This window comes from Dermochelys coriacea, chromosome 17 (genome assembly GCF_009764565.3).
Source record: "Dermochelys coriacea isolate rDerCor1 chromosome 17, rDerCor1.pri.v4, whole genome shotgun sequence".
NCBI lineage: Eukaryota > Metazoa > Chordata > Testudines > Dermochelyidae > Dermochelys > Dermochelys coriacea.
Window position 1 is genome coordinate 1,206,719 of NC_050084.1, and position 18,008 is coordinate 1,224,726.

The 18,008-nt window shown below is 48.1% G+C and overlaps 2 protein-coding genes across 14 annotated transcripts in view; one reads left to right on the forward strand and one right to left on the reverse strand.

Annotated features, from left to right (window-relative positions):
* Positions 1-2,261: 2,261 nt before the first annotated feature.
* On the reverse strand, positions 2,262-9,721 carry SLC46A1 (solute carrier family 46 member 1). Of its 3 annotated transcripts, none has more exons than XM_038376130.2 (5): positions 9,584-9,721; positions 5,496-6,348; positions 4,969-5,052; positions 3,692-3,848; positions 2,262-2,780 (listed from the first exon to the last, which is right to left on the reverse strand). In XM_038376130.2, exons 1-5 carry the CDS (start codon positions 9,683-9,685, stop codon positions 2,723-2,725), a joined length of 1,254 nt encoding a protein of 417 aa, XP_038232058.1. In that variant the 5' UTR covers positions 9,686-9,721; the 3' UTR covers positions 2,262-2,722. The 3 variants fall into 3 exon arrangements, with proteins under 3 accessions (XP_038232058.1, XP_038232057.1, XP_038232056.1); XM_038376129.2 differs by having other exon boundaries at positions 5,496-6,384; positions 9,584-9,691; XM_038376128.2 differs by lacking the exon at positions 9,584-9,721 and adding an exon at positions 6,715-7,227.
* SLC13A2 (solute carrier family 13 member 2) overlaps positions 6,244-18,008 on the forward strand; it is a 49,134-nt gene continuing 37,369 nt past the window's right edge. The window contains exons 1-7 of one of the 11 annotated variants that reach the window (XR_006276138.1): positions 6,717-6,816; positions 7,699-7,965; positions 9,551-9,712; positions 10,342-10,579; positions 11,634-11,700; positions 12,217-12,344; positions 13,971-14,030. Coding sequence is in view for 9 of the 11 variants with exons in the window: in XM_038376117.2 (XP_038232045.1) it covers positions 12,333-12,344 (12 nt within the window). In the remaining 2 variants the exon portion in view is untranslated. Of the gene's footprint in view, positions 6,376-6,714; positions 6,817-7,698; positions 7,966-9,550; positions 9,713-9,898; positions 10,171-10,341; positions 10,580-11,633; positions 11,701-11,855; positions 11,922-12,216; positions 12,345-13,603; positions 13,745-13,970; positions 14,031-18,008 lie in introns of those variants that run through there. The other 10 variants (XR_006276139.1, XM_038376117.2, XM_038376120.1 and 7 more) reach the window with 10 other exon arrangements.

The window sequence follows — 18,008 nt, forward strand, 5'->3', positions numbered from 1 at the left end:
AAGAGCTATTATTCTTCCATAAATCCTATTGGATTCTTCCTTTATACACAGTAGGTGACTGACACACAAGGATAGCATGGTGGGACCAGTGAAATCAAACTGTACAGACACTGCCAGCTGGTGATACTGGCCAGGAGAACAGACCTGCAGCCCAATGGGATCAGCTAGGATTTAGTGGCCTGGTGCTGCATTGAGGAATTCAGATACAAATTCATCCACAATCCTGAATTCCTGGCATGCCGTTTGTAGGGAAAGTCAGTGTTAGCCCCAAGCTCGGAGTTGCCCAGGTAGCCCCAGCATTGAACTTTATATTGACATAGCTCAGCATTCTTACAATGGGCCCACTGTGATCAGATCAGGCTCCTAAAGCATCCGACAACCATTCTCCCCTCACACACCTTCCCGCTGCATGTACAATCTCGCCCCATTTCCCACTTGAGCAGGGGCTAAACAAGAGCTTGTGCTGATTTGGCAAATGCTGCATATTATATTTACAGGCAGTAACAGAATCAGAGCTGCTGTGAGCATCACTCCAGTGCCCAGGAAAAGGTTAACCCAGTATGTAGTTGCTGCTAGCAAGTCTCAGGGGATCATCTCTAATCTTTATGGCACCAGGCTCTTTGATGAGCTCATTCTCCACCTGGCATCAGATTATTTGCTGCTGCTTTTTGAAGTCTTCAACTGAAGAGAGAAAAGCAGGAGAATAATGGAGGGAGATAAGCAGGGAAGGAAGTCTGGATAAATTGGAGAGAGTCCACAGGACAGCAACATAAATGATAAAAGGTTTAGAAAACAGGACATATGAGGAAACATTTAAAAAATGTTTAGCCTTGAGAAAAGAAGACAGTCTTCTGTGTTAAGGGCTGTTATAAAGAGGATGGGTTAAGGGCTGTGATAGAGGATGGTGGTCAATTGTTCTCTGGGTCCACTGAAGGTAGGACAAGAAGTAATGAGCTTAATCTGCAGGAAGGGAGATTGAGGTTAGATATTAGGAAAATCTTTCTAACTGTAAGGATAGTTTAAGTATTGGAATGTGTTACCACTGTAGGATCCCCATCTGTGGAAGTTTTTAGAAACAGACAGCTGTCAGGCACGGTCAAGGTTTACTTGGTCCTGCCTCAGCACAGGGGGCTGAGCTAGAAGACAACGGCTCAAGGTCCCTTCCACCCCTACATTTTTATGATTCTATAAAACAGCTCTACTGCCAAGGCCAGCCTTTATGGGCCATGAGAGGAACTAGGGACTTGCTATTCTGGGAATGAGTAATCTTATCCTTGTCATGAATCTGATTACAAAACAGCACAGGGACTATCTCAGCATCTTGCATAAGGGGTTTGTTATCAGCAGTGCCACTTAATTATTGTGCAGATCATATATTCAAGGGGAAACAAGTTTAACAGCTGTTAGAAGAACAGCTGTGAAGGCTTTGCACACTGTGGATTGGGGAGAGGTGGTACTACCTCGGCAGGGGACAGCTGAGCAAGTGACAGCGTGAAGACATGATGGCACCTACCACCGTCTGGGAAGTAGAGCAGCAGTCTGCTTGCAGATAGATTACATCCCACAGAACGTATGATTTCCCCCCTGCAAATACAGCCCCCTGCCCTGCTCCCTCCTCCAGCTCAGCCTAGTGATAGGATGAGATTGATCCTGGCTCTGCCATTCGCTTACTTTGTGGCCTTAGGAAGTCACTTAATCCACTGTTACAGAATTTAGGTGCCCACAGTTATGGATGTGGGGACAGGTTTAGCTTTAACCCATCTACCTCAGGCTTCCAACCTGCACTGCCCACCTTTGCAAAGAACTTTGAAATCCTGGGCTGTAGGTCACTAGGAGAAGGGCAGCGTTATGTGTTTTGGCACTTCCCCTGTCAGCTTCTCCTCTGTGGCACACACTGCACTGCAGCTGATGCTAACACCCATCTGCCAGCTGAGAACAGCTGAGCTCCATGGGACTTGTGTGCACTGCCATTAGTGCTTCCATGAATGGGCTCTGCAGCTAGACAGGCAGAAAGGGAGAATGTCCCTCCAGGCTCACACACACTCCTGGGAAGACTTACTTCTCACTCTCAGCTTGCGACAGGAGCCTAGCCTGAGCAGTGACGTGCAGAACAAGTCCATTATCCTGGTGCAGACGGGAGCCCGGGCCTGTCTCTCTCCCTCTACAATCTATTCAGCCAGTGCTGGGCTTCCTCTACTTCCTTTTTGCTCTTCAGGTGCCATCTCTTCCGGGAGGGTCAGTTTGGTCATGAGTTTCTTATCCCACACTAACGGCTTATTGGCCACTCAACAGGGTAGAGTGCCCACTGTTCAGACAGGAATTTGCTCCCTGGCATCACCCCCAACCCCTCAGGAGGAGAGCACATTCCCCCATGGGCCACCCAGCCTGGCCTAATAGTTCTCACTCCTCTGTCACCTGTAAATGGGCATCAGCAGCATCTCTTTCTACTCCTTTATTTTTAAAATTGCTTGTGTTTTCCCAGACAGGCTGAGCCAGCAGGACCATGAGGAGCTGTCCCTGCTGGCAGGATCATGTTTTTACTGGCTGATTAAAGCCACGATTTCCAGCTACTTGGAACTTTAAATAAGCAAGAACCTTAGAGACTTTGCACGCTCATTGGTCAGATCTTCCCAGCAGAATAAGCAGCAGCTTTCCGACCAGCTTGCTCAGCCACACAAATAATTTTCTTTTGGTGAATCAGTGCTTAGACTTGTGTGAGGGATCAGGAAGCATCTGTAAAGTGATCATATTCAGGTATCGTGTCCGAGATTTCTATCCACCTAAGAGAGAAAGGACAGTGTCAGAGCTCTGCCTGCACAAAGCAAGGGCTTTAAAATCTCAAGGGAACAGAGAGGAAATGGCCCTGCCACAAAATCTCCACAGGGCCAGCAGTTAATGCACTTCTCCTGTAAGCCCCACGCCGGCCTCCCTCCCAGAGCCACCAGCACTGACCAAGTCGAAAGCAACCTCACTACTCTTGCTTTAACCAGCAGGACAACTGAAGGATGACAAGCTGTTGGGGGTATTCAAGCTCTTCCCTACAGCAGCTGCTGGAGGAAGCGGTGAAAGAGCAATATTGCGCCCAGGCTCTGAGCTCCCCACCTCTCACCGCAAGTGGCGCTCTGTGGATTGGTGCTGAGCTCTGGGACAGCTCAGGGAGATATTAAGCAAGAAAAATAAACTATCATGTTTTAATGGAATGACAGCTAGTGGCTCGTACCAGCACCGTGCAGGCTGGCAACACATGAGCATTACGTGTGTAACTGTGACAATGTGCCTCAATCCTGACCTGGCATACCCCCTGCAATTCCACTCCACACATGCAGCTCCAGAAATGTAACTCAGTTCTGAGCTGCTTCCACCCCCCACCATCAACACTCACATGGAGTGCAGGGTATGTGTGTGGGGGTGTGTGTGGAAATGTTGCAATGTGGACACATAGTGAGCAGGAAGAACCCCACTGAAATCAGTTTACTTCTGAGCCAACAGAGAACTTGGGCAGAGGTTTCTCCAGTTAAGAAACTTGGACATCGGCCTACTGTGGCACCAAACTCCTTCAATTAGCAGCATTTAGAACAAGCTTTGTAAAGGCCTATCACAAGCCAGTGTCCTGCAAGAGACCCCCACCACCAACTACAGAGCCACATACAAAGGCTTTTAGACTGAGTTATAAGACCAGAATCTTAGTTACCCAATAAGAGCAGCTGGAACGAGCAGAATTATTGCCCCAAAGAGAAAAGGGAATCCCTTCATGAAGTGCAGGCTTGCAGGGTAGAGAGAGTTGAACACTCCTGTGGCCACAAGTGAGCAGAGACCTTCCACGCAGGCAACAGAGGCAAAAAGAGCACCTGGAAAGACACCAAGGTCAGAGCTTAGCAATGAGACTCCCCTTTTGGCCACCCTTAGACTGAACACACCTGACCATCTCGGTGCATTTCAATAAGGCAATCTGGACCTTACTAAAATATTTCCATTCAGATCAGACGGTGGCCCTTTTTCTCTGCAGTGCAGGTGCCAAGGGCTGGGAGCTGAGACAGGCATGATGGGCCAAGTTCAGCACGAGTGTAAGTAGGATAACTCCACTGCCCTCCATGAGTTGCACTCACCACAGTGCTGAATTTGGACACTGCATCAGATGGACTGTAAATCCCACAAGGCAGAAACTAACTAAATGTAAGTGCCAAGCACATTTTATTACTCAATGAATATTAAACACAGCAGAGATTTGCAGGTTTAGTTTTATAATCTTGGAATCAAATTTACACTAGCTTCACTCTAAGAGGGGTCCACATTAGCTGCTTGGAGGAACCAGTGCTTTCATTTAATCACTGGGAAACCATTTCTGGGCTGCACTACACTAAGCCCGTCTTCCCCTCTCCTAACTCTGCAGTGGCATTTCCAGCCAGGTCCATGTACAGGAGGCAGAGAGGCCTGGGTCTCCCCAGTGTTATGGAGAAGGGTAACCCTATGTCCTGTGGTCACATCCTTTAGTAGCACTGAGTTCTTCCAAATGTTGCCAGCTCACGCAGACCAAAGCCATACCCTGGGTTATTAGTGTTTCCAGAGTTTATTTTTCAACCCGTTCTAACTCCAGTTCCCGTGAAAGGTTTTGAGACTAGTGGGAGGTCATAAGTGACCCAGCCCCAAGATTTAACATGTTGCTTTTCTCTTTGACTATATCTTCTTCTGCACATTCTAGTCCCAAGTAGGTTCACTGTATTGCCTAGAAAAACTGCCCACAATGCTGCAGAACGACTGTCCTGTGCAGGGCCTGGAGATGTGTGCATGTGCCAGGGGGACAAGGAATCAGAAGAGCACTGAGTTTCCCTGACCTGGTCCTTTTGGTGCCTCCTGCTGCGAGAGGCTGAGGCACTCTCCTTGGGTTGTTTGGTTTTTAATGTGTCACGTGGACATCAATACGTTGGATGTTTCGGGGCCTGCTGTGAGTTATACGAGTTGATCACTTACCCTGATCTTTCTCATCCACTAGTTTGGACAGCTTTGCCCGGATCACTGGAGTGGCTGCCATTGAAAGAAACAGGATTCCATAACCTGTGAGTGAGAAATAAGACACACCCAGGAGGTTTCCTTACCTGTGGAATAACATTGCTAGCTTAAAACAAAACCAACCCCACAAATAAAACACTTGTAGCTGCAAGGAGACTGCCATCCTCCTGCCAGTAGCCCATGTGCGCCCTGCAGCCCGCCTTCCTCTAGGGCCCCTTTGAGGGTAGCTTAAGATACCTTGTTTATGTGGCTTTTGGTTGGTCTACAACTGTCTGTAGTGATTCCCTCTAGCTGCAGCACCACCACCTGGTGGTGACAGTAAATACAAGGTGTGACAGGCTGGTGATCTCAGCAATTTTGGTGTGGATACTTGGGAGACGTCTCCTCTGCCTTTCTGTCTTTCCAAGAGGATGCCATCCTCTCCTCACTCCTCTGGCAATTTTTAAGCTAGGACACTGTGCTACCTGGATTTAGGGATTCAGCATCACCTGTGAACATCAGTGGTGTCGTAGAAGCAAGTGAAATCACAACCAGGCCCGAGATGTTGGAGAGCAATCCTAACTCTGCTACCCAGGTGTCTTCAAGGCACAGCTGCAGTGCCCGCAGCCCTGCCAGGCTGCTCAGGTAAGTCAGGTAACTAGCCGCTGAGCCATAGCCAATCAGATCAGAGCCCCAGCAGAGAGGGGAGCTGAGTTCGTATAGGACAAAGATGTCCCTGGCTCCAAAGTGGATGGTGACAATGAGAAAGAAAGTCAGAGAGTAGAGAGCGAGCTTCTGCCTGGATCTCTGGTACCCTGGGGCTACATACAGCCTGTACACAGACACGTAGTGACTGAGGGTGAACAGCTTGGCTGGTTTCCTCTCCTTCACCGATTCCTGGAGACAAAGAGCAGCATAGAGGGCAGTGGCAAGACTGACAGCAAACACGAGCCAGAAGGGATTGATGTAGCCCTGAGCTTTGCGCCACTGCCCTCCAATGATGCTGGCCAGCATGCCTGCCACGCCAAGGCAAGCCTCCAGGATGGCTACGCGGAACGTACGGGAACGCTGGTCACTGATGTCCGCCACGTAGGCAAAGCAGCTGGCCAGGATCAGGTTGTAGTCCCCCATGAGGCCACAGAGAATGCGCCCAAGCAGGAAGTAGCCAACATGCAGCCTCAAGTACATGACAAGAAGATAGATGGCAGCCTGCAAGGCCATGCCCACAGCAGGCAGGATGAGTGCGGGACGCCGACCCACACTGTCACTCCATGGGCCAAAGAGAGTCACGGAGAAGAGACCCACGAAGAAGCCTGCCAGGTTGATGTAGAGGTTCCAGTGGGAGGCCAAGGTCTCCACTTCCTGAGACAGGAGGACAGACAGAGGCAGGTGAGGCTCCTGGAAGGCACAATAGCTGTTCATCAAGGTCTATGGACCGCGCCCGCCACCACCGAGGCCGGCAGCCTTGCAGTGAGGTGCTGGAGCTGCGAAAATATGGCCCAGCTTCCTGCAAGCTCTGCCTGGCGGGGCACAGAGGGGTTGTGGGGCAGCCGCTGAACCCGGTGTACAATGGGGCCAACCTAGTTCCAGCCCCTCTGGGGGCCCAGGGCTGGGCCCGCTCTCGGACCCCCACCCCCGAGAGCAGTCGGAGCGCAAGGGCCCCGCGCTAGCGCCCCCCCGACGGGCTGCCCCCGCCCAGCAGCGCCCACCCCCGGCCGCCTCGCCCACCTGCTGCCCGGGCTCGCCCGCGCCGCTCGCGTTGCCGCAGCCGGGCGCGCCGCTGGCCGCGGAGCCGTTGTAGCCGCGCTCGGCCCCGAGCCGGTCCCACAGGTACTGGGTGCAGAGCGGGGCCTGCAGGCCCAGCGCCACGGTGCCCAGAAAGAGAACCGGCTCCACCGCGGGGGCGGCCCGGGGGCAGCGCGGCCGCCCGCCGCCGGCGGGGCCCGGGCTGTCGGCCATAGCGCGGGCCGGTCGCAGAGGCAGGAGGCGGAGGGGAGGCAGGCCCCGCCCGGAGGGGACGGCAGAGGGCCGGGGCCGGGGCCGGGGCCGCGACCGCCGGCCGCCTCGCCCCCAGGCCCCGCATGCCCGGCGGCCGGAGCCGCCCCTGCTGGCCGGCGCAGAGCGCGGGGCGGCCTCCATGGGGAGAGCGCGGGGCTGGCGGGGACGCAGAGCCCTGGGCTCCGGCCTCCCGGGCAGTGCGCTCAGCCTTGCCCCGCAACGAACCCCCGTGCCCCGGCTCAAGCCCTCTTGCCCGCAGCGCCCTGGGCTCTGCCCTGCCCGCCCGTGTGCGCGGTAGCGGGAGCGCAGCTTCCACTTCAGTTCATCGCCCTCCCCAGCCTTCTTACAATGAAAGGGGGCCAGGAGTCAGTGCCTCCGGTTTTCTCCCTTTACCACTCTTCACCTTCTCAAACTCCCTCCGCTTTGGGAAAGTAAAGTAAAGCAAAGTAGCCAAAGGGGAAAAAAGGAAAAGTGAAACTAACACCCCCCCCCCCCACACCTTAGACATTCATTCTGGTGCGTTCAGTGGCAGAAAAAGGAGAAGGGGGAAAAACAGATGTCAGCATTTCTGGTTTTGACAAAGGAACACACAAGTTTTGCTGAAAAGAAAATCTTTGCAAAAGTTTTGAGTTTCGAAAAAGCCTGTTTTTAAAATGGGGGAAAAACAGTTGTAAGGAATAAATTGTATTCAGCTCTAATGATCTCTTTCTCTAGGATCTGATCCGGCGGCCAGCGCCCCGCTCTGTGTGCTCTTACAGTCAAGGTAGGAGTCCAGTTCCATAGGGGTAGAGCCTGCAGAGCTGGGGTGAAATTTCAAAAGCACCTAAGAGTTAGACACCCAGGTCCAGACCCATACAAGTATTTCAGTGGAAAGTAGGGGCTTAAATAGCTTTGGGGATCTGGGCCCCTCTGATTTTGAATCTGAGGGGGGAAGAGGAATGTTTAAAGCCATCAAACCAAGGACTGTTCCTGGTAGTAAAGGTAAGCACATGTGCAAGTGTTCTGCCGATCAGGGCCTAATTTACATTATATTACACTTTGTGTTGGAATTGGCACTGTGTCTTTTTGGGGCAACAAATACTTAAACTTATGCCATGTATCTTCCTCTGTACTTTCTCCTTTCGATTAGTTCATAAGCTAGTTTTGAAGAACACAGATTCAAAATAAAAAAACAAAAGCCTGTTACAGATTTTCTTACAAATTGAGGGCCTAAACTAGTGATCAACACAAGAAATCCAAGTGACTTCAGTGTGTTTCTGACCATTTGTGGCACTGGGCCCTGTCTGGTGATGAACTAATTAATCTTCAATGAGTTCATGACTCAACAAGACATGAATTTGCATAGTTTTATTGATGAAAAAGTTAAGTTTTTATCTTAGCCAGGTTTATGATTAAATGATTAATCTTCAACAAGCTGATGTTTGACAATGAATGAATTTGTTACAGGCTAGCTCTCAGGTTTATGACCATGACAATAAAAAAATCTGTTTCAGCAATTTTACCACAAATGATATCACTGTGTTTGCTTGCTTATGAAGACTTGCTGTACTTCGCATACTTCTTGGTGGCAAAAATAATGTATGTTGCAAAGCTAAGGAGATGGAACCTGAAATATTCACATTTCTCTATTTCTTATAAACAGAATCACAGAACTTACTGTTGTGTCACTACTTAATTATAACATAGCACTCAACCACATTCACGTTAGTAACTGATGAATTCATTTAAGATAAACTGACAATTTATTAAAATGTTTTCCCCTTAAGGTTTTCTACCCTCTCAAAGAACAGCTGTAAAAGAAAGTTATAGTTAGTAACTATAACTATAAACAAAAGTCTGGAGAGTCAGATTGTTGTTAAGGTTATTCAGGAATAATTTCAATTAAAATATAATATGTTGGGATTCCCTCCGAGACCTTTTCCATTTGGTTTATCCCAAACACCTTGTCTAGTACTGGGAGAACACGTCATGTCATTACAAAACATTCAGTTTGACCCTGGATTTTGTCACTTAGGTTCCTTATTTGGCATACAGCAAAGCTACGCTGAGTTGATCAGACTCAACCATAGGGGGTGGGTATCGGGCATTCCACACATCCAAAGTTACACAGATAACCTCTTCCTTTGTGTCCATTTATATGTTACATTGCATTTGCTGTACATTACACCACACATTTTTGGATTGGCTTGGTTACTTTGCAGGAACCAATCCCAAACAGTGTGCTCTGTCCATATGCTGCTCATGTGGAACCTGATCTTTATATTCCATGTTTATCTTGTCCATAGTCCCTAGCATAAAGCTGTCGTTTCTTGTCTAGCTAGCACAGAAATCCTGGACTCCAGCATACTGTTTGTCAAGCCCCTATTTACAACTTAACCTTCCATTCATCTTCCCAATTATGCCCACTAAGAAATGAAGCAAGTTACTTATGTCAAGCCAGGCCTATATAATATATGAACTTATTTTTAAAGGCAGAATATAATTTAGCAGCTTTAACTTGTAGCAGTTTCTGGCTGAGTTACTTTCAGATTTGAGGATATTTAAGTAGCATTCATCTTCCTTCCAGCCTGGCTGTATCTGGAGATTTGTGACCCATTACCTGGAGAATGCTGTATTTCAGGAAAGTAAAAAATGCTGGGCCCTGGAAAGCTGAGCTCAAAGCAATGTCCTGTCCGTGTGTTGACTCCTGCACAGCGCACATATGAGGTCACGGAATGGCTACCCCAAGGTGGGCAGCATCTCCTCATGAGTCTGCATAGCGATTCACAGTGCATGAGGAAGACAAATCATTTTTTAGGCTGTCTGTCCCTCTCAGAAGAGCATTTTGCTGTGTCATCTGACATTTCAGACTGTGGCCTTTAGATAAGCATTAGAGTGACCTGTTTTGCTCTCTAGTTTATGTAACTGGGCCGGATCCTCAGCTGGTGTAAACTGTTGTTGCTCCACTCAAGTCAATGAATATATGCCAGTTTACACCAGCTGAGAATCTGGCCCACTGTATTCCTTCCCCCCCACCCCCCATGGGGTCTGACTGGTGCCGCTGAATGCTGATCCCCTCAACTACAGGTCAAAACACCTGGGCCCTAGACTAGAGCTTGGCAAGGCCCATTTGTCCTTCACTTCAGGTGGATGACATTATTGCTGGAGATTTTCATCTTCAAAAAGAGCCTGATATTTAGAATTCTTGTACGTGTTTGCTACAGTATTTTTGTAGTTTCAGCAATTAGAATGGAGAGGAATGCAAGGCCAGGAAGAGTCTATCCTGAGCCCCCAGCTGATATAAAGAAATAGTAGGTTATCCTTCTTTTGAGGGAGACTAATGTTTGTGTATCTACCCCCTGCTGTTGGTTTTCCCAGGAAGCATATGCAGCTTTTACCCACTAACCACAAGCTCTGGATGGAGAGAGCTGCAGGACCCCTAATTCCACTATTGTCAAATGGCATCACCAACTCACCTCTCAGCAGGCAGATACCCATGTACGGCACCTCATCTCAGCCAGAAGAATTGTGGGAGCTTCGGTGGCAATAAGGTGGAAATGAGGAGTGGAAATGGAGCTTCCAGGGATGTGTGGCTACGGAGGAAGAAGAAGTATTTGTAAGTCTTTTTGCACTGTCATTTCTGTCCCAGAGACACTAGCCTCAGAGAGCTGGGAATAAAACTTCCTTTTGGAGTCTGATTACAAATGTAGGAAATAAAAGCATAAAGTGCTATAATGAAGAAAAATGTCTTTGCCGTTGGCTAGTCTCCTGGTTTATAATACATTTTTTAAAAAATAAAACACCCTTCTTTTCCATCATCAATACACTCAGATACTGTAAAACTGGGATTCTCAACCTTTTTCTTTCTGCAGCCCCCCCCAAAACATGCTATAAAAACTTCACTGCCCACCTGTGTCACAGTAACTGGTTTTCTGCATATAAAAGCCAGGCCTGGCATTAAGGGGTAGCAAGCAGGGCAATAGCCCATGGCCCCAGGGCCCTGTGAAGCTAAGTTGTTCAGGGCCCCAGGCTTCAGCCCCATGCAGTGGGACTTTGGCTGTCTGCCCTGGGCCCCAGTGAGTTTAACACTGGTCCTGTTTGATGGACCCCCTGAAACCTGCTTGTGGCCCCACAGGAGGCCCTGGATCCCTGGTTGAGAACCACTGCTGTACACTACTTCAAATTAAGAAGATGCTAAAGTGTATGGATGGTAGTTCAGTCTAAAGCCCTTCCTAGGAAGATGGAGATGTTAAAACTTGGGACTATTGATTATTTAACACAACAGGATGTTCCTCTTGCACACAGTGAGCCTGAATCAAGGGAGCAATCTGACTTGCTTTTCTGCAGTTCTGGGAGATCAAAGCATCCATAAATCCATTTTAACTGCCCTAGGAGAATTCTTTGTTGAGGGATCCTTTGTGGTGATGAGCCACTATGACAGTTCTTATGCCACCCTCTGTGCCTGGCCATTGGCTGATCCAGGAGTCCCTTAGAGCCATGGGCAGATGGGCAGGTTGGTCTAAATTAAGCCAGGGATGGGGTCAGATGCAGGACTAGGCAAGAATAAAGGCAGTTTAAAGCTGCCTCTATCTACATACCCACTCTTGGTCCTACACTGAGCACAGCTTGGCCTGAGCAAAGACACCAGCCCTGTATTTTCCTAATTGCAGATTTTGTTGCAGTTCCATGACCAGAGCATTCTTATTAACTTTAATTGCTATCAACTGTTATGTAAAGGTAGGTATGAGATTTTTTAAAAATCCTGTTTCCCTTATGAACTGTTTGTGTGGTAACAATGTCCTTCTGCATTAATCAGCTGCTTGCCCCTTATTTATGGCTGTTGCCAAACACAGACTTACGCTGAATTGAAATTAATTTCTTGTTGTCCTTAGAACTTTCTCTCCATTGCACTTTCTGCATCTTCCGTCCTGCTTATGAAATCAGGCTGTTTTTATAATGTAAGTGAAGTAGGCCCCATCTATATTACAGCAACAGCCACCATATTTCTTTGGACAATTAAAGTTTTGGAAAAAAATGACAAATGACTGATTGCAGGGTCTGGAAAGTAATGTAATCGCAGTAGTAGGTCGCTGATTCTTTCAGAGCATTCACGCATTGGGCTTGTAAATTGCACAATGAAATTGTAGCTGTGCTGGGTAATGAAGTTATTTAACATCTGCCATCTGAGGATCTTAGAGCTTTATACGAATATTAATTAATTCAGCCTCCTGCCTCCTACTCCCCGTTTACCAGGATGCTGCATTGTCACTAAGAGCTTAGAACAAAACTGAGGTATCCTGACTACTAGTGCCCTGATTCAACCCAGAGACTGTCCTGCAGTGACATGATCATTTCTCTCCAGTGACTGGATGAAAAAAAAGGTAAGATTAAAAACCTATTTTCCCTTTTGGCCTTCTGAAAAACTGAGATTAGTTCACAAGAGTGACATTTTTAAGAAGTAACAATACAGTAATCGGTGAGTTTAATGGGCCTGCTAGTTTCTGTGGAAAACTCTCAAAACTCATAATTCCTCCTGACACAAAATAAATAACTTTCCAATAAAACAAATGTTGGTGATATTACTGTAGAAACACAACATTAATATCGAGGCAGATGTGCATAGGATACTATTTTGAGAAAACCACTAGATTAAAGAATGTTAGCTTGCTTGATTAAGCACCAAAGTGAAGATTAATTCTGCTCATGTGCATTATGATATAGTCTTTAATTACATGATCACACACTGATTCTCAAACAATAGAAGTGAATATTATACAATTTTTTCTACAATCTTGCTGAAATCTTGAATATATGTGTATTATCTTGTAGTTGTGTGTCCTACTCTGTGTCCCAGACAGTGTCCATGAGTGGTGATTACAAGATATGCAGTCATAAAGGCAGGGCTCCTGCAGCTGTATTTCACTTCAAGTGCAAGTTCATGAATCAATGACTGATTTCTAGAGCTTGTTTCTCTCCTTGGGCTGCTGCACTGACAGACAGAACATTGTGTAGTCCACCTTTACTTTACTGTAGTTACAAGTTAAGATTCATTGCTAAGAAATTTTATACAAAGCTGTAATCATGTGTCCGTTATTGATCTCAGTAAAGCAACCAGGCAGATACCCTGGAAGGAAATCTACATTAGTGCAGACAGTATCTATTTGCAGATGCTTTATATAACAGATAAATTGACATGGATATTTATGTCACTATATAGACATAAGAGGAACAATGAAATCAATGCAAAGAGCCTTTACCTGTGTTACATCTATTTATTGTGTATTCCACCAAGAATTCCTGCTGTGTGCTCTGACATTACAAGAGATTACTCTAGCATTTTTTTAAGGCTTGAAATGTTCCTTTGGGTCCCTCTTAACCTCATCACCCAAGAAAACAAAAAGTTGACACAGGGTTTTCTGCACAATCAGTACAACAATGGCACTAGTCCTTTTCAGAATCTGAGTTGCGGGAGCTCCTCTGAAGGCAGTGAGGTTCTTGTGTTTGATTTTCCCCAGTGTCTTTGCACATTGGATTTTGGGTTTCATGACATTATTTGTAGCTGTTCTGCTGGTGCCAGAACTGTACTAATGCTTCAGGCCTTACTTTAGGAAACTCTATGTTTATGTCTATCCCTGTTCAGGACAGTACTGGAGCACGTTCAGTGGGATTTAGCCCTGGTCTACACTAGGCGTTGAGGTTGAATTTAGCAGCGTTAAATCGATGTAATCCTGCACCCGTCCACATGACAAAGCCCTTTTTTTCGACTTAAAGGACTCTTAAAATCTATTTCCTTACTCCACCCCCGACAAGGGGATTAGTGCTGAAATCGGTTTTGCTGGGTCGAATTTGGGGTACTGTGGATGCAATTAGATGGTATTGGCCTCTGGGAGCTATCCCATAGTGCTCCATTGTGACCGCTCTGGACAGCACTCTCAATTCAGATGCACTGACTAGGTAGACAGGAAAAGGCCCGCGAACTTTTGAATTTCAATTTCCTGTTTGGCCAGTGTGGCAAGCTGCAGGTGACCATGCAGAGCTCATCAGCAGAGGTGACCATGATGGAGTCCCAGAATTGCAAAAGAGCTCCAGCATGGACCGAACGGGACGTACGGGATCTGACTGCTGTATGGGGAGAGGAATCCATGCTATCAGAACTACGTTCCAGTTTTCGAAATGCCAAAATATTTGTGAAAATCTCCCAGGGCATGAAGGACAGAGGCCATAACAGGGACCCGAAGCAGTGCCGTGTGAAACGTAAGGAACTGAGGCAAGCCTACCAGAAAACCAAAGAGGCGAACGGCCGCTCCGGGTCAGAGCCCCAAACATGCTGCTTCTATGATGAGTTGCATGCCATTTTAGGGGGTTCAGCCACCACTACCCCAGCCGTGTTGTTTGACTCCTTCAATGGAGATGGAGGCAACACGGAAGCAGGTTTTGGGGACAAGGAAGACGATGATGAGGAGGTTGTAGACAGCTCACAGCAAACAAGTGGAGAAACCGGTTTTCCCGACAGCCAGGAACTGTTTCTCACCCTGGACCTGGAGCCAGTACCTCCTGAACCCACCCAAGGTTGCCTCCCGGACCCACCAGGTGGAGAAGGGACCTCTGGTGAGTGTACCTTTTAAAATACTATACAAGTTTTAAAAGCCAGCATGTTTAATGATTAATTTGCCCTGGCATTCGTGGCTCTCCTGGATATACTCCCAAAGCCTTTGCAAAAGGTTTCTGGGGAGAGCAGCCTTATTCCATCCACCATGGTAGGACACTTTACCACTCCAGGCCAGTAGCACGTACTCGGGAATCATTGTAGAACAAAGCATTGCAGTGTATGTTTGCTGGCGTTCAAACAACATCCATTCTTTATCTCTCTGTATTATCCTCAGGAGAGTGATATCATTCATGGTCACCTGGTTGAAATAGGGTGCTTTTCTTAAGGGGACATTCAGAGGTGCCCGTTCCTGCTGGGCTGTTTGCCTATGGCTGAACAGAAATGTTCCCTGCTGTTAGCCACACGGTGGGGGGAGGCAAAATGCGACCTTGTAACGAAAGCACATGTGCTATGTATGTAATGTTAACAGCAAGGTTTGCCGTGAAAGAGTGTACCCATTGTTCTATAAAATGTGTCTTTTCAAATACCACTGTCCCTTTTTTTTTTCTCCACCAACTGCATGTGTTTCAAGGATCACAGGATCGTCTCCTTCCCAGAGGATAGCGAAGATTAGAAGGCGAAAAAAACACACTCGCGATGAAATGTTCTCTGAGCTCATGCTGTCCTCCCACACTGACAGAGCACAGATGAATGCGTGGAGGCAGACAATGTCAGAGTGCAGGAGAGCACAAAATGACCGGGAGGAGAGGTGGCGGGCTGAAGAGAGTAAGTGGCGGGCTGAAGAGAGGGCTGAAGCTGAAAGGTGGCGGCAGCATGATGAGAGGAGGCAGGATTCAATGCTGAAGCTGCTTGAGGATCAAACTAATATGCTCCAGCGTATGGTTGAGCTGAAGGAATGGCAGCAGGAGCACAGACCGCCGCTACAGCCCCTGTGTAACCAAGCGCCCTCCTCCCCAAGTTCCATAGCCTCCTCACCCAGACGCCCAAGAACACGGTGGGGGGGCCTCCGGCCACCCAGCCACTCCACCCCAGAGGATTGCCCAAGTAACAGAAGGCTGGCATTCAACAAGTTTTAAACTTTTAAAATGCTGTGTGGCCTTGTCCTTCCCTCCTCCACCACCCCTCCTGGGCTACCTTGGTAGTTATTCCCCATTTGTGTGATGAATTAATAAAGAATGCATGAATGTGAAGCAACAATGACTTTATTGCCTCTGCAAGCGGTGATCGAAGGGAGGTGGGGAGGGTGGTTAGCTTACAGGGAAGTAGAGTGAACCAAGGGGCGGGGGGGTTTCATCAAGGAGAAACAATCAGAACTTTCACACCGTAGCCTGGCCAGTCATGAAACTGGTTTTCAAAGCTTCTCTGATGTGCACCGCACCCTCCTGTGCTCTTCTAACCACCCTGGTTGGCTGTGCGTAACCAGCAGCCAGGTGATTTGCCTCAACCTCCCACCCTGCTATAAACGTCTCTCCCTTACTCTCACAGATATTGTGGAGCACACAGCAAGCAGCGATAACAGTGGGAATATTGGTTTCGCTGAGGTCTAACCGAGTCAGTAAACTGCGCCAGCGCGCTTTTAAACGTCCAAATGCACATTCTACCACCATTCTGCACTTGCTCAGCCTGTAGTTGCAGGACTATTGAAAAGTACCCCTTGCGGTTTATGTACTCGCTGGCTTGGTGCTCCGGTGCCAAGATAGGGATATGGGTTCCGTCTATGGCCCCACCACAGTTAGGGAATCCCATTGCAGCAAAGCCAACCACTATGACCTGCACATTTCCCAGGGTCACTACCCTTGATATCAGCAGATCTTTGATTGCGATGGCTACTTGCATCACAGCAGCTCCCACAGTAGATTTGCCCACTCCAAATTGATTCCCGACTGACCGGTAGCTGTCTGGCGTTGCAAGCTTCCACAGGGCTATTGCCACTCGCTTCTCAACTCTGAGGGCTGCTCTCATCTTGGTATTCTTGCGCCTCAGGGCAGGGGAAAGCAAGTCACAAAGTTCCATGAAAGTGCCCTTACGCATGCGAAAGTTTCACAGCCACTGGGAATCATCCCAGACCTGCAACACTATGCGGTCCTACCAGTCTGTGCTTGTTTCCCGAGCCCAGAATCGGCGTTCCACCGCATGAACCTGCCCCATTAGCACCATGATGCCCACATTGGCAGGGTCCGTGGTTTGAGAGAAGTCTGTGTCCATGTCCTCATCACTCTCGTCACCGTGCTGACGTCGCCTACTCACCCAGTTTCGCTTTGCCAGGTTCTGGTGCTGCATATACTGCTAGATAATGCGTGTGGTGTTTAATGTGCTCCTAATTGCCAAAGTGATTTGAGCGGGCTCCATGCTTGCCATGGTATGGCGTCTGCACAGAAAAAAGGCGCGCAACGATTGTCTGCTGTTGCCCTGACGGAGGGAGGGGTGACTGACGACATGGCTTACAGGGTTGGCTTACAGGGAATTAAAATCAACAAAGGGGGTGGCTTTGCGAGAAACTGAATGGCTGCCTCAAGGATAGAACTCAAAACTGGGTTTAGCACGCCGTTGATTTCACAGAGGGAGGGAGAAGAAAATGAATACAAAACAAATCAGGTCTATTTCTTGTTTTGAGCCACTTCATCTATCTTTATACATCATGCAGGCAGCAGACTGCAATACGACCGCTAGCCATCGTCACCTCCTGGGTGCTCGGCAGAAGACGGTGCAGTATGACTACTGGCCATCGTCTTCTGCTAGCTGCAGATTAAAAGACAGTGCACTGCCAGTCGGACTCAATCGCCATGAGATGAAACAAGGGAAATGACCTGGCTGAGTCACTCCCATGTTTGCCCAGGTGCCCGGTTAAAAGAGCATCCAGGACTACGTCGATGATGGCTACCAGTCATACTGCACTGTCTGCTGCCAAAAGGCAATAAACTGTTGCTGTGTAGCAATGCAGTACCACGTCTGCCAGCACCCAGGAGACATACGGTGACGGTTAGCTGAGCGGGCTCCATGCTTGCCATGGTATTGCGTCTGCACAGGTAACTCACGAAAAAAGGCGCAAAACGATTGTCTGCCCTTGCTTTTACAGAGGGAGGGAGGGAACGGGGGCCTGACGATATGTACCCAGAATCACCCGCGACAATGTTTTAACCCCATCAGGCACTGGGATTTCTACCCAGAATTCAAATGGGCGGTGGAGACTGTGGGAACTGTGGGATAGCTACCCACAGTGCAAAGCTCCAGAAGTCGACAGTTGCCTCAGCACTGTGGACACAGTCCGCCGACTACATGCACTTAGAGCATTTGTGTGGGGACACACACACTCGACTGTATAAAAACGCTTTCTACAAAACTGACTTCTATAAATTCGACCTAATTTCGTAGTGTAGACATACCCTTAAGTAGATACTTAAATGTTGGCATGTCCTTCAGTGCTGTCCCGAATAGG

Bases quoted from the DNA above. Each gene is read 5' to 3' on its own strand.
- SLC46A1 (XM_038376128.2), bottom strand. From the start codon at position 7,125: ATGGAGGCCGCCCCGCGCTCTGCGCCGGCCAGCAGGGGCGGCTCCGGC. The intron at 6,349-6,714 runs GTGGGCGAGGCG...CTCCTGTCTCAG, and splicing joins CGGGCGAGCCCGGGCAGCAG to GAAGTGGAGACCTTGGCCTC. The intron at 2,781-3,691 runs GTAACTAAGATT...TTTCTCTCTTAG, and splicing joins GTTCCAGCTGCTCTTATTGG to GTGGATAGAAATCTCGGACA.